General features: G+C 41.0%; 1 protein-coding gene across 1 annotated transcript in view; it reads left to right on the forward strand.

Moving 5' to 3' along the window:
* Positions 1-12,368, forward strand: part of Slc12a1 (solute carrier family 12 member 1) — a 78,846-nt gene that overhangs the window by 47,206 nt on the left and 19,272 nt on the right. Inside the window, 3 exon segments of the mRNA XM_052183467.1 lie at positions 2,436-2,576; positions 5,299-5,405; positions 6,768-6,850. Of these exon segments, the coding sequence (XP_052039427.1) occupies positions 2,436-2,576; positions 5,299-5,405; positions 6,768-6,850 (331 nt within the window).

Raw genomic sequence — 12,368 nt, forward strand, 5'->3', positions numbered from 1 at the left:
TTTCATATTAATAAGTTTGCTACCAGGACATCATAATCCCTTTTAGCAAAAAGAGATTCCATATGAAATATTTTTATGAGTTCTCAGTATGGCAAATTCAGTCATTAAAATAAATCTCTCTGACACAATTAATGTTTAATCCAGATTTTTGTAATACTAATGGACATATATTAGACTGTTTCTTTAAATAAGCACCACTTTCCCCAGGGGCTTACAGCCATTGCAGGGTAGCTCAGAATTCCGATGGTCTACCATCTTTCTAGTTATTGGTTGTACTTCTATCTGATGGTTGTTGTCAACAGTAAATGACCCTCAATAGTCCTTTGTCTCCTCCTCCCCCTCCTCCTCCTTCTTCTTTCTTCTTTTTTCTTCTTCTTTCTTCTTCTGGTGGGTGAAGGCTAGAGTACCCAAGGAGGGACTGGGAGATTAAATGTGCTGACATCCTGGAGTCTGAGTGAAGCTTCTCCTCTAATAGCATGTCTTTCTCTGGTCCAGGACTTCTGGTTCAATAACCACCCTCCTGATGTCTTGACCTTTTCCATCATCATTGAAGGTTCTTGTTTTTTGACTAATACATGACAATCCAATTGCTTTTGAAATATTGGCAACTTCTAAGACATATACTAGAAAACTGCAAACTACACAAAGAACATGATTTAGTTTATATAGAATTCTAAAATGGAAGGGCCCCAGAACCCAACTACTGCTATATGATAGAAGTATAGTATGTGCTACATGTATAATTTAAAATTTTCTGATTGACAATTAAATTGACAAAAAGATAGATCATGTTATTTTTAATAATTTCTCTTGTTTTACTCAAATATGTCCAAAATGTATTTCAATATGCAATCAACATAAATGTTAGTGATATTTATTTTACACATATATGCATACTAAGGCTCTCTGAATATGAACTCCATTGCAAATATTGAATAACAATATATAGATAGGAGCTGTTATACTTGGCAGTGATGACCCAGCAATTGCCTTATTTGATAAATATATTTGTCCTCAAGAGAGGATGCCTGTTGTATCAGGGAGTCAGTCCAGAGGCACAGTTAAACCCAGCATTCTGTCTCCTAGAGTTTTATTCCAGCTCAGTTCCAGCTGCAGCAGAGAAAAGACAGTGTAGAATTAGCCTGGAGTTTCTGTGAGATTATAAATACCCATTTACACTGATAGAAGTCAGCTGTAGGTAGGACCTAGTACTTTTCAAGCTTAGTACTAGAGACCTTTTTTACTTAAATAACCATGCAGGAAATGGGGTGTTTATCCCCATGTCCAGAATAAAATTTCAGATCTGCGAGATAACCCATGAACTCCAAAGTAGACAAGCTTGGGGTTAGATAAGTTTTCTTATATCCCCAAATCCTTTGTTTCCCATCAAAGACTTTTAAGAGTGACACTTTAATGCAGTGTGTGGACCCAATAACATCAATGTCACCTGGAAGCTTATGACACATTCAGACGCTTAAGCTCCACTCCAGCCCCTCTAGAGATTGTCCACTGTGTTAGCAAGATCTCAGGGGACTTGTATGGAATGTACGGCATCCAAGCAAAATACAACTCTCATTATAGACTGAAAAAAGTAGGTGCTTCATCTGTCCTGCCAAACACAAAGGCAATAACCAGAAATGCCTTTTGAGCTGAATTAAAACATGAGCCGAGAAGAACTGCCCTGGACCTCTATGGGAGAAGAGTTGCTGGGTGCACACAGGGTCACCAGAATATAAGCTTGCGAATACAAGGTGCTTCAGCACCACCATGCCTCCTCCCTCTCCCTCAGCTTCTCTCACTCCCCTTACATCATAGACATAGACTTGTGATCTTTTGTTCCCACCAGATTCACTGAATGAGGAAGAAGCATTAACTTGCCCAACTATAAATGTAAACTATAAAATCAAGGGAAGAATGATATAAGGGAATTCTTAGCAATCAAAAGGCAGTGATAGGCACTTACAAAACTGTCAGGATCTGTGTCTTGAGGCAGAATTTATGGTCCAGAATGCTCTGGGTCTCAGAGCTCTGTCTGTTCTTGACATTGGGATCTGGCTGAAATTTCTTTGAGGTTCGTGAACATGGCTCTCACTGTTGAATCATAGGATGATTGTGAATTCATCCTGAGCCTCTTTGATCACATCCCATTTCCCTTGTGTTCTATTACACCCTTGGATTTTCCTTCCATTCTGCACAAGGCAGTTATTTAAGTGGGTGTTAATACGCCTGGACATTTGGAGGTGTAAGTAAATCATGTGAACAGTACAGGTCCTCTCCCAAAACAAGGTTCTGGGCAAACCTCATTTAAGGAGGTGCTTTTGCCTCCGTCTCATCTTCTAATGTAATCGGGCTTTACTGGTTCATTATAACCTGGTAACAGTAGTGTGACATAGCATAGCAGGCCTTCTAACCAATATCTCTTGTGTCCTATATAGGGACCTCGCAAGCTGTGTGTTAAGGAGATGAACAGCGGCATGGCTAAAAAACAGGCCTGGCTTATAAAGAACAAAATCAAGGCTTTTTATGCTGCAGTGGCGGCAGACTGCTTCAGGGACGGTGTCCGGAGTCTCCTTCAGGTAAGGCAGGGAGTGAGCACAGAGGTGGAAGACAGCATCCAGGTAGATGAAGCTCCTAAAACCAACGGCTAGAGTGAGGCCAGGCACACGAAGTGTAAGAGATGAAGGCGGCGTGGTCAGGGACCTCAGGATAGGGAGCTAGAACAAAGTCTACTACTGTGAGCTAGGAATGATCCACTGGAAAGGGAAAATCAGACATTTTTTGGCCAACATCCTTCTGTGCTAATGCTCACTGAAACGCAGATGTGCTCTGATAGTTGAGGACTTCCAGAACCCTATTGAAATTTCAAAATTGTGTGTCTTATACAGTAGGTAACTATGGTCCACTTGGGCACTTTTCCTCTTTTTTTCTTTTGCAAATGATGGATGTGCAGCTCCTAGCCTCCACTAATAAGTGCTTGTGGGCCAGGGCGTAAAAATCTCCCCAGCCTTGGGAATTATTTCTGGAACATTAAATAAGTGTGATCATTTCTATGGCTACACGCTGAAGTCTTCTATCCATCCCCTGGTTTTGCCTTTGTCTTCCCTCTTCTACTTTTGTGGTGACTACAGAAACTTGTTCTTCAGTTCTCACCTCTGTAATTTGGAGAAAAAAATCTTTAAAACAATTCAAGAGGCTCTCCAAATGTAACATTTGTATATTTCAAATTAGTTATCCAATGGCCCCAAGGATGTTAGATAGCATGGAGGAAAACAATAAATGGTTATCTGGGAGATAGATTGGCTCTGAACTTGCACCATTCCAACCTCTTCACAGCACTGACTCAGTTTATCAGCCTTAGTAGTCACAACTTCTTTCTAGGAGTTCTATAATAATAACCTGACTGGCAAGATATGCCTACTTGTGTAACAGTGGCATGACTGTTAAGGAGAAAACCAACCACTTTCTCATTGGATTTGAAGCCTACTCTATAGAAGGGAACTCCTGCCTTTTAATATGAACCTGGTCAAGAGCTTATAGATAGAAAGATCATAGACCCCAAAGGAGAGAGTGCTTTTCTTGTTTCACTAAATTGACAGGATGTTTATGTCCATAGATCAGTGCTGGTCCTGGCCTTTATCAGAAAAGCTTCTCTTTGCAATAGCTGTTACCTCATGATGAGACTCAGCACTAATTAAGTATAACGAATAAATTTCTGTGGGGTGCTGGTCTCTAAAAGGGTTATTAATATCACCCCCTCCAAGGCCCATGAACATCATAGGAAAGGGCGATAGAGAATGTAAGAGAATGTAAGAATGGCCGAGGTCTGGGCTGCTACAAAACATTGTCTCCTAGACATGACATGGGCATCACACCCGTGAACTCACTGCAACTGTGGTTACCTGCATAAGGCCTATACAAAATCTGACCTGTAACCATTTCATTGTATATGGGGAGGGGGCTCATAAGGCTGCACCCCTTCCAGAAGGACATAGGTGCTGGAGGAGGGAGGCCATTTTCTTCAGTGGTGTATTCACCTGTAAGTTGACTGTGTCCAGTTAGTAGCCTCACATATATTCATGCTTATGTAAGTGACCACATTTTAAAATCAGTAGGCTATGAAGATGGCCATGAAGATGGCCATTGAAACTGGTGGCAGCCGGTTAGGAAGAAGAGCTTTGGCAGGAGGCAAGAGGTAGAGAGGGGACAAGGGACAATGAAAATGCCTAGATTTCAGCTTAGACATGAGTACATTTGTCAACAAATTTTTTAAATATTAAAATAGTCATGAAAATGAAAGTAAAGAAATACACAAATAAATGTAAAAAAATGAACATGCAGATTCACACGAAGCATATGCCAACTGTGCAAAAGGACAGGCTCTTGTTAGCAATCCTTGATTCCACCCAGGTCCTTCTGTACACGACTGTGTGTCCTAGAATGGCTAGTCCTGGTAATTTCTTTAGTAGGTTCATGACCTAGGTGACCTTTCTTTATGCTTAGCTCTCCTTATTTTTGTTTGTCAATATCTAATTAAACTTGAAGATTTAGAATAAATGCACCTCCCTATGAAGCTGTGAGACATCAGATGGAACACAGGTCTCCCTTGGTACTTCCACAGGGCGCTGTTGCATTTATTCTTGAGCTACAATTGCTAATGTATATCTTGTCTCCGCCACACTATTCCAACCTCCTACCACCAGTGCCTCAACTATCACTTTGCAATTAATACAGGCTTGATAATATTACCACATTAAATGTGATTAACTGGAAGTTGTATCTTGTCTTCTAAAAATGACTGGAGTTTCTGATATGAAATGTCACAGCTAAAGACACAGTCACACAAAAGCATTATGTCTGAGAAATGCAGCTCAGTCATCAATGGTCCTTGTATACAGAGATCTCTGAAATGTGGGTTTTTATTGCTGACGTCAATTTGGACATCACAGGTGGAATGGGATCTGAACCATTGCCATAACTTGCACAGCGACCGTTAAGCCAACACTTGCTTGACTTTAAATTATTGAGCCATTTTAATGAGTGTGTCAGAAGTAATGCAAATGACTGCTAATTTAGCAAGGCTACATTCCTGTCATTTGAAATCCATTTATGACTGGGATGATTTAAAGCTGATCTTCCTATTTTATGCTTGGGTACGGGCATGAAGGACACGCATTAAGATGTAATCTAATCTTCAGAATCTTCAGAACATTACTTCAGTGATCTTTGACATCATTTGTCAGTTGCCGTAGTATTTTACTGGTGGTCAGGATGACTCGTGTGTGTATGTCCTCTGTTTAGGCCTCAGGCTTGGGGAGAATGAAGCCTAACACTCTCGTGATTGGATACAAAAAAAACTGGAGGAAAGCTCCCTTGTCAGAGCTTGAGAACTACGTGGGAATCATACAGTAAGTGACGGCTTTGGGGACGAGCCAGCCTTTGTTTAAAATATTTGCTTATGTATTATATGTAAGTACACTGCAGCTGTCTTCAGACACACCAGAAGAGGGTGTCAGATCTTATTATGGATGGTTGTGAGCCACCATGTGGTTTCTGGGATTTGAACTCAGGACCTTCAGAAGAGCAGTCAGTGCTCTTAACCACTGAGCCATCTCTCCAGCTCCAGCCTTTGTTTATAGTGTGCTAGCCAGGGAAGCATACGATCTACACGCACAGAGCTCTCTTGTATCAGATCCAGTTCCCAGAGTGCATTCTTCTGACCCTGTACATTCTTTACCAAAGGAGGAGAAAAACCCACACTACCAATAAACACTGGTAGGAGGTGGAGTAGCAGAGGAGGTGAGGTGGGGTGAGACCGGAGTCAACAAGGGGCAAATGTGTAAGGTTCTAGTCTAAATGCCTATTTACTAGATTAGACATGCAGAGGGGAAGGGGATTTTCTTTGAAAATACTTAGAATAAAGGTTTGGTTATTTTACCAACAAACAAGGTGGAGAAAGAAATCTAAGCAAATTTCAGAACTGGGTACATCCTTGGGGTCTAGTATATGATGCAGCATCCCAGTGATCAGCCCCTCCCCCACCCCTGTCCCAAACACCCAATTCAAAGGGTCAAAATGACTGAGCCTTGTTACATCGAACTGAGGAAGTCTGGCTCTTACAATATGTTAGCAATTGGTCTTCTTGGTGGTAAAATTCAATGTTAACTAAGGTGGTCCAAGTTTGTGCTAGTACAAAATTGAATAATTCTAGCACAAAAGAGAAGCCAGGAGGAAAGTAGCCACACAGCTGTCCTGGGTTTCTTTTTCTGGTGTTTGTTGTTGTTTCAAGTAAGATACACCATTATTGCTAACACTGGGCTATGGTTACAACTGAGAATTGCCTTTTAGGCCATGAACTTGGTGTCATACATTACTGAAGATGTCTTCCCAATGGCAGAGGAGAGGCCAATCAAAAGATTTTGCATTCTATAAATGTTCCATTCTAAATATCTCAGATTGTTTTGATCACTTAATAACAGATTATTTTTTTAAAGTATGTAGAGATCTCTTAACAAAAATATCTAGCTGGTGGGACTATTTTAACAAAGCAGCTTCAGAGTGAATAATCTATTTACCTCTATACAGAATTTATTTTTTAAACGCTCAAAGGAAGAAACAAACAAAACAACAAAAGGACACTGCTCTTAGCTGTATTCTAAAGTGAATTTTAATAGCTTCATGATATCAAAATCCTAGAGACTAGTTTAATGTTTGCCCCAAGTGTGACGGTTAAAGAAAACCTGGACACATTCTAATGTTGCTTTTTTCAGTGATGCTTTTGACTTTGAGATTGGCGTGGTCATAGTCAGAATCAGCCAAGGATTTGACATCTCTCCAGTTCTCCAGGTACAAGGCAAGTATTTTCCTTATCCACTCAATGGATGGTGAACTGTTTTAGGTGGTTGGATCAGAACAGTGCTCAGTGTAAATAAAATGATCATGCCTTAATCCATGGTGTGTGCACTCACCCCATGCTTTCTCATGGCCAACACACATGGCCTTTGCCTTGGTAATCAGATGTCGACTAACTCAGGGTAGTTGGTGATTTTTCTTATTTCAATATCACAAAGCCAGCATGAAGGTAAATAAACACCTTCAGTAAAGTAGCCTGCCAAATCAATTTTGGCAAGATGTTTCCCACGGCAAAACATGTATTTGCTTTTAGGTGACCAAGAACTGGTTTGTAGCTGACAGGAAAAGAATCTGAATGTGTCATTCCTGTGAATCACCAATCTAACGCACAGGCAGAAAGACTCATTCTGACCAGCAAATGTTTCTTCTCTATAGATAATTTGGTAGAATTGTTTAGTCTTAGAATTTAAACATATCTTCTTGGGATATGAGGTAAAGAGAGCATATAAGAGGAATTTCTGAAAGATTAGAACACGAATACACCTCTTCAACTGAACTTCTTAATGGAGTTCCCCTAGACGAGGGAATATTTTGGGATGCCTGTTGCATAACACTCAGAGTACAGGTAAAGTTGTCAGTGTTAATGATGATGATGATGATGATGATGATGGTAGTAATAATAATAATAAATAATCCTGGTCTCTACACTTAAAAAACTGGAACTGTAGTGGGGAAATAGATATTACTGTGATTGTTACATATGAATGAGAAATTGTGGAAAAGAAGGAGCATCTAATCCCAAAGAGGCTCCCTGGAAGAAATAAGGTTTGAAGTTTAGTGAGTGAGTATGAGCTAGGTAAGCAATGTGAAGGGACAGCATCTCTTGCCCAGAGGTGAACGTGAGGAAAGGTTGAGATGAGAAACGGAAGGGGTGGGTCCGTGTACAGCCAGAGTACCTAGTACCGCCAAAGGGGGGAGTGTGAGGCAGGGGCTGACTCTGAAGGGCTTCAGAAGCTGCTTCTACTATACTGAAAAGGGAAGATCACAGTCGGTCACCAATGAGAATGCTTAGAAGAATTTCAGTGAGGATGTAATGGTCACACACGGGTCGTACAGTTCATACTGTTTCATTCATTTGTGGCGTGACTCATGAGACCTAGAATATGGACAGAAATCTCAGTTTTTCTCCTATGTGAAATCTAGATTTAACTATGTTTATATAGGCATACATATATGTGACATGAAGGCAGAAGTGAGTATATTTGAAAGTAGAAAGGGGACCAGTAGCAAAGGGCAGGACAGAGAGTAGAGGATAGTCTGGGGGGGGGCACATGAATATGAGCAAGACACAATGATATATATATATATATATATATAATATATATATTATATATATATGAAAATGTCAAAAAACACAAAATAGTAGGCCAAGAAATTAATATTTTTAAATTGTTAGGGTAGATGTGTGTGTGTGTGTGTGTGTGTGTGTGCTATGAATGAATGTTGATGTTTCTGAATCACTTTAAAATCCCTCTCCAAGGTAAAAGACTATGAAGACATATCCTTTAAAAAAAAATAGTTCTATAATAATGGAAGCAAGGAGAGGTAACAGCGCAAACCTGCAAAGCTCCTTCAGGGACATTGAGGAAAAAACAAAATGGAGAAGTATTTTGGAAGCATAAAGAGCGCATTGGAGGTTGATGGAATGCACAGGACATAGGGCGGGGAGCTGTGAGTTTAAAACTGCCTTGGTTGGTTAAATGCTGGGGCTAGCCAAGGAGATGGGAAGTCCAAGACAAGGGTTAAATGGGGGTGGGGGCACGTCTGTCTCAACACAAAGGTGCTGGGAAATCCTGCTGGGGTCGTCTTTAGGTAGGTAGGTAGGTAATCTACCTACATCTGAGATCCTGATTTAGATATTGTTGGCTAGACTGTGCGCACTAATGGCCAAACTGATATACCTCAGGATGGAAGTGTCTGCAGAGACTGTCTTTAACAATTAAGATAAAATAGGGCCACACTGATAGACTACAGTTCAACTTTTCTAGTGCCCTTAGAGAAAGAGATTAGGACACAGAACTCGGCACTGCCATGTGGGATACAGTCACCCTTGAGCCATGGCAGGTGGCCTTAGGAGAATTATCTCAGTTAACACCTCGATACTGGAAGTCTCACTTTCTAAACTGTGAGAAACAAGTTTTCATTTCATCTCTTTAATGTACGGTGGTTCCGTGGCTGTCCATAGGAAATGAAGGCAGAAAATTGTCAGTAAGGTAGAAATGGAAACCACAACAATGGAAAGACAGCTCAGGAGAGAAGCTAGGAGGGAGGCAGAAAGGTAAAGGGACCAGGCGATTGGGTTCAAGGGAGCCATGAGAATACTCAGCACCATCAGAGACAGCAGTTAAGCCAGTTACAGTGTGAAATAGATTGGACATGACATATATAGTGAAAGCGATTTCTCTAGACTAATAGTATTGAAATCCTTGTTCAGATCTTGCTTAGGCAGCCATATTGTTGAGTTGCCTGTCACATCTAGGAGACACACTCTCCCACAGCAGATTTCCTGGTCCTCTAGCTCTTACAATCATTATGCCTCCTCTTCTACAATGTTCCCTGAACCTTAGATGCAGGAGCTGTGTTGTAGATGCACCAGTTGGGACTGGGTAACCCACAGTCAGTTCTTCTCTGCATCTTAGTCAGGTATGGTTTCTGTCATTCTCCCCCTCTACGGAAAGAGAAGTTTCTTGGATGAGGAATGAAGACTACACTTAAGGACATGCTGCTTTAGTAAAGTGGCACTAGTGTGTTTTCCTCTAAGATCCATGACTTAACTAGTCGTAGATAGTTTGCTAGGTTTCCAGTACCAGGCATGGCCTCCCTCTTGTTGAGTGGGCCATAAGTCCAATTAAAGAACTGTTGGTTACTGCCAAGATATAAGTGCCATGATTGCATCTTACCATGCTGGTCGTTGTTGTAGTTCATGGGCATCAGAGCTGGGTAAGGCTGTTGACAGCTTCCCTCCTGCGGATCCCATAGAATCTCCTGGTACTATAAAAGCCAGTCCTGAGGGAGAAGGCTTCCTGGTCAGATCGACCTTGTCCTGTCTCCTCTCTACTTTGATTTTTTTTTCTGTCTTTCCTGCTGTTGTGTTTTCTAAAATCGAGAATGAAAAACATACAGCATGCATTTAGATTGTGCATTTGCTTTGCGTATTGCATTAGTCTCTTCAAGCTGACATATGTGATGGAGCTGAAAACATCACCTTTACTACCACTTACTGCTCCAGGCACCAGGATGTATCATAAGTTTATTCCTGTGAAGCCACTACTAGAATATGTAGTGTTTCTCAAAGAAGCCTGAACTGTAGCTCCTTTAAATTTCCCAAAGACCAAGTAGTGTTTAGATCAGCTTTGACGTTTGAAGTATTTCTGCTTCTTAACCAAGAAATGGGAAATACAGTTAGATGCTAATAAAATAATTATAAGTACCAACTGTCTAGGTGAACAAAAATGCGATGTCATGAAAATAACCCAGAGAAGATGTGAGATAAAAACAAACAAACATAATGGCAGAAATTAGCTTGATGCCACAGCACCATGCTCTGTTATGAAGTATCAGTAATTTATGGCATGGGCCTCATAGTAGATTTTGGATTAGAAGAAACAAACTTGTAGTTCGTTATATTGTACTGTAATATAGGACTTAATCAGAGCGCGATAAATCTTCAGTATTGCATTATAGTGTATTAATGATTATCACCATAGCTTTCCCAACATGGGCAATGCAGTGTCACCACAGATTATAATTTAAGGGAAACATTAGCAATTCAGAGCCCATATACTACAGTTAATAAAGCAGTGAGTAGAAATCAGCTTTCTAGGTAATTTACCAGCTAATGGCACTCGTTTCTATGCTGTGTCACAGACTCACACGACAATAACTTTTTGTATAAATAAGATCGATGCTCATAACATTATAACTCGTTCACTGCGGCAAGTCACCCGGTACTGATGACTAATGCTTCTTCTTAATAAATTAATTTATTGCCTGACAACACACCAAAAAAAATGTGGCATTTCATATTTTTCACATCCCAGGGGTATTTAGCAAGTTTGCCAATTACAACAAAGAATCCAGATTGCACTGGTAGTAAACAAAGTGATAGAGTGTGAGTCACAATTGAGTACCCTGTGTAAGGACCTCGCGATTTATGACCCGCTCAGAGCACGGTGATACTGCTGTGTCTGATCGAGTGGCTTCGCAAAATAAAGACAGATGGCCGGGCAGTAAATAATTGCTTGATTGGAAGGCAAAACTGCAGGACTGCTCCCTGCCTTCAATCCAGCCTGACTCCACCTGGGGTTCAGAAACTGATTCACCTAAGCATGTGTGGTGTCAAGTTGATTGACCAAGGAAAAAGTTCTCATTTAATAATGAATAAAGAAAAAGGAGGCAGTAAGATGGGGATACAGCTGCCCTCTGGCTTTCTCGCTCCTCCTTCTGCTGTCCTTAAGATTCAAAGCAGATGGTAAATTATAAGCCCCTAGATGACATTTTTTTTTTTAAAAAAATGACACAGCAGAACGCATGAGGCAATTTTGACAACTAAATCCAATTTTGAAATGCAGTCTCTTCAGTCGGTTACTGTGCGACCGTTTTATGAAGCACTTGGGAACACAGTGACCGCTATTCAAAGAAGTCTGGGTATCTGGTCTCACTAGAATTGTTTTGGGGTGTGCAGGAAGAAAGTTATTCCAAACCTCCTCTCAACTGACAACCTAAAGGTCATTTACTCCCTGCACTACAGCCCTGGGATTCTCTCTCAAAATCTATAGACGCAAAGGGCAGGCAGGTGTCACGACTGAGTCTCGGAAAAAGAATAAAAAGCAGCAGTTCTCAACCCATGGGCCTTGGCCCTGTGAGGGGCAAACACGCTTTTCGCAGGGGTTGCCTAAGAACATCAGAACACAGAGATATTTACGTTATTATGATTCATAGCAGTAGCAAAATTATAGTCATGAAATAGCAATGAAGATAATTTCATGGTTGGGGGGGCAAAGGAAATGAGGAACTGTGTCAAAGGTCCCAGCATCAGGAAGGTTGAGGACCACTGGAAAGGGGGCATTAAACAATAGGGTGTGGAGGCACATTCCTGTAACCCCAGCACTAACAACGCCGAAGTAAGAAGATCAAGAAGTTGAAGGAGAGACAGCCTAGGCTACGAAATGAGCTTGAGGCTAGTTGAGGCTACAATAGACTCAAAGACGGGGTGGCAGAATCTAATGTTAGAATTAAACGCAGAAGACATGTCACTAGCTACATGACCTTGGACGAATCGCCTGGACTATCTATGCCCAAGTTTCCTTTAGAACGAAATGTGAACTAAAACCAACTTTCCCTACACACCAGCATCTGCAGCGAAAGCTTCCTAGATATTGTAGTTGCCAAGTATTCAAAGTGTAGCTCTGGCTGAGCATGGGAGCCCAGGCCTGCCATCCCAGCCCTTAGGGTGAGGA

Source organism: Apodemus sylvaticus, chromosome 5 (genome assembly GCF_947179515.1).
Source record: "Apodemus sylvaticus chromosome 5, mApoSyl1.1, whole genome shotgun sequence".
Lineage (NCBI taxonomy): Eukaryota > Metazoa > Chordata > Mammalia > Rodentia > Muridae > Apodemus > Apodemus sylvaticus.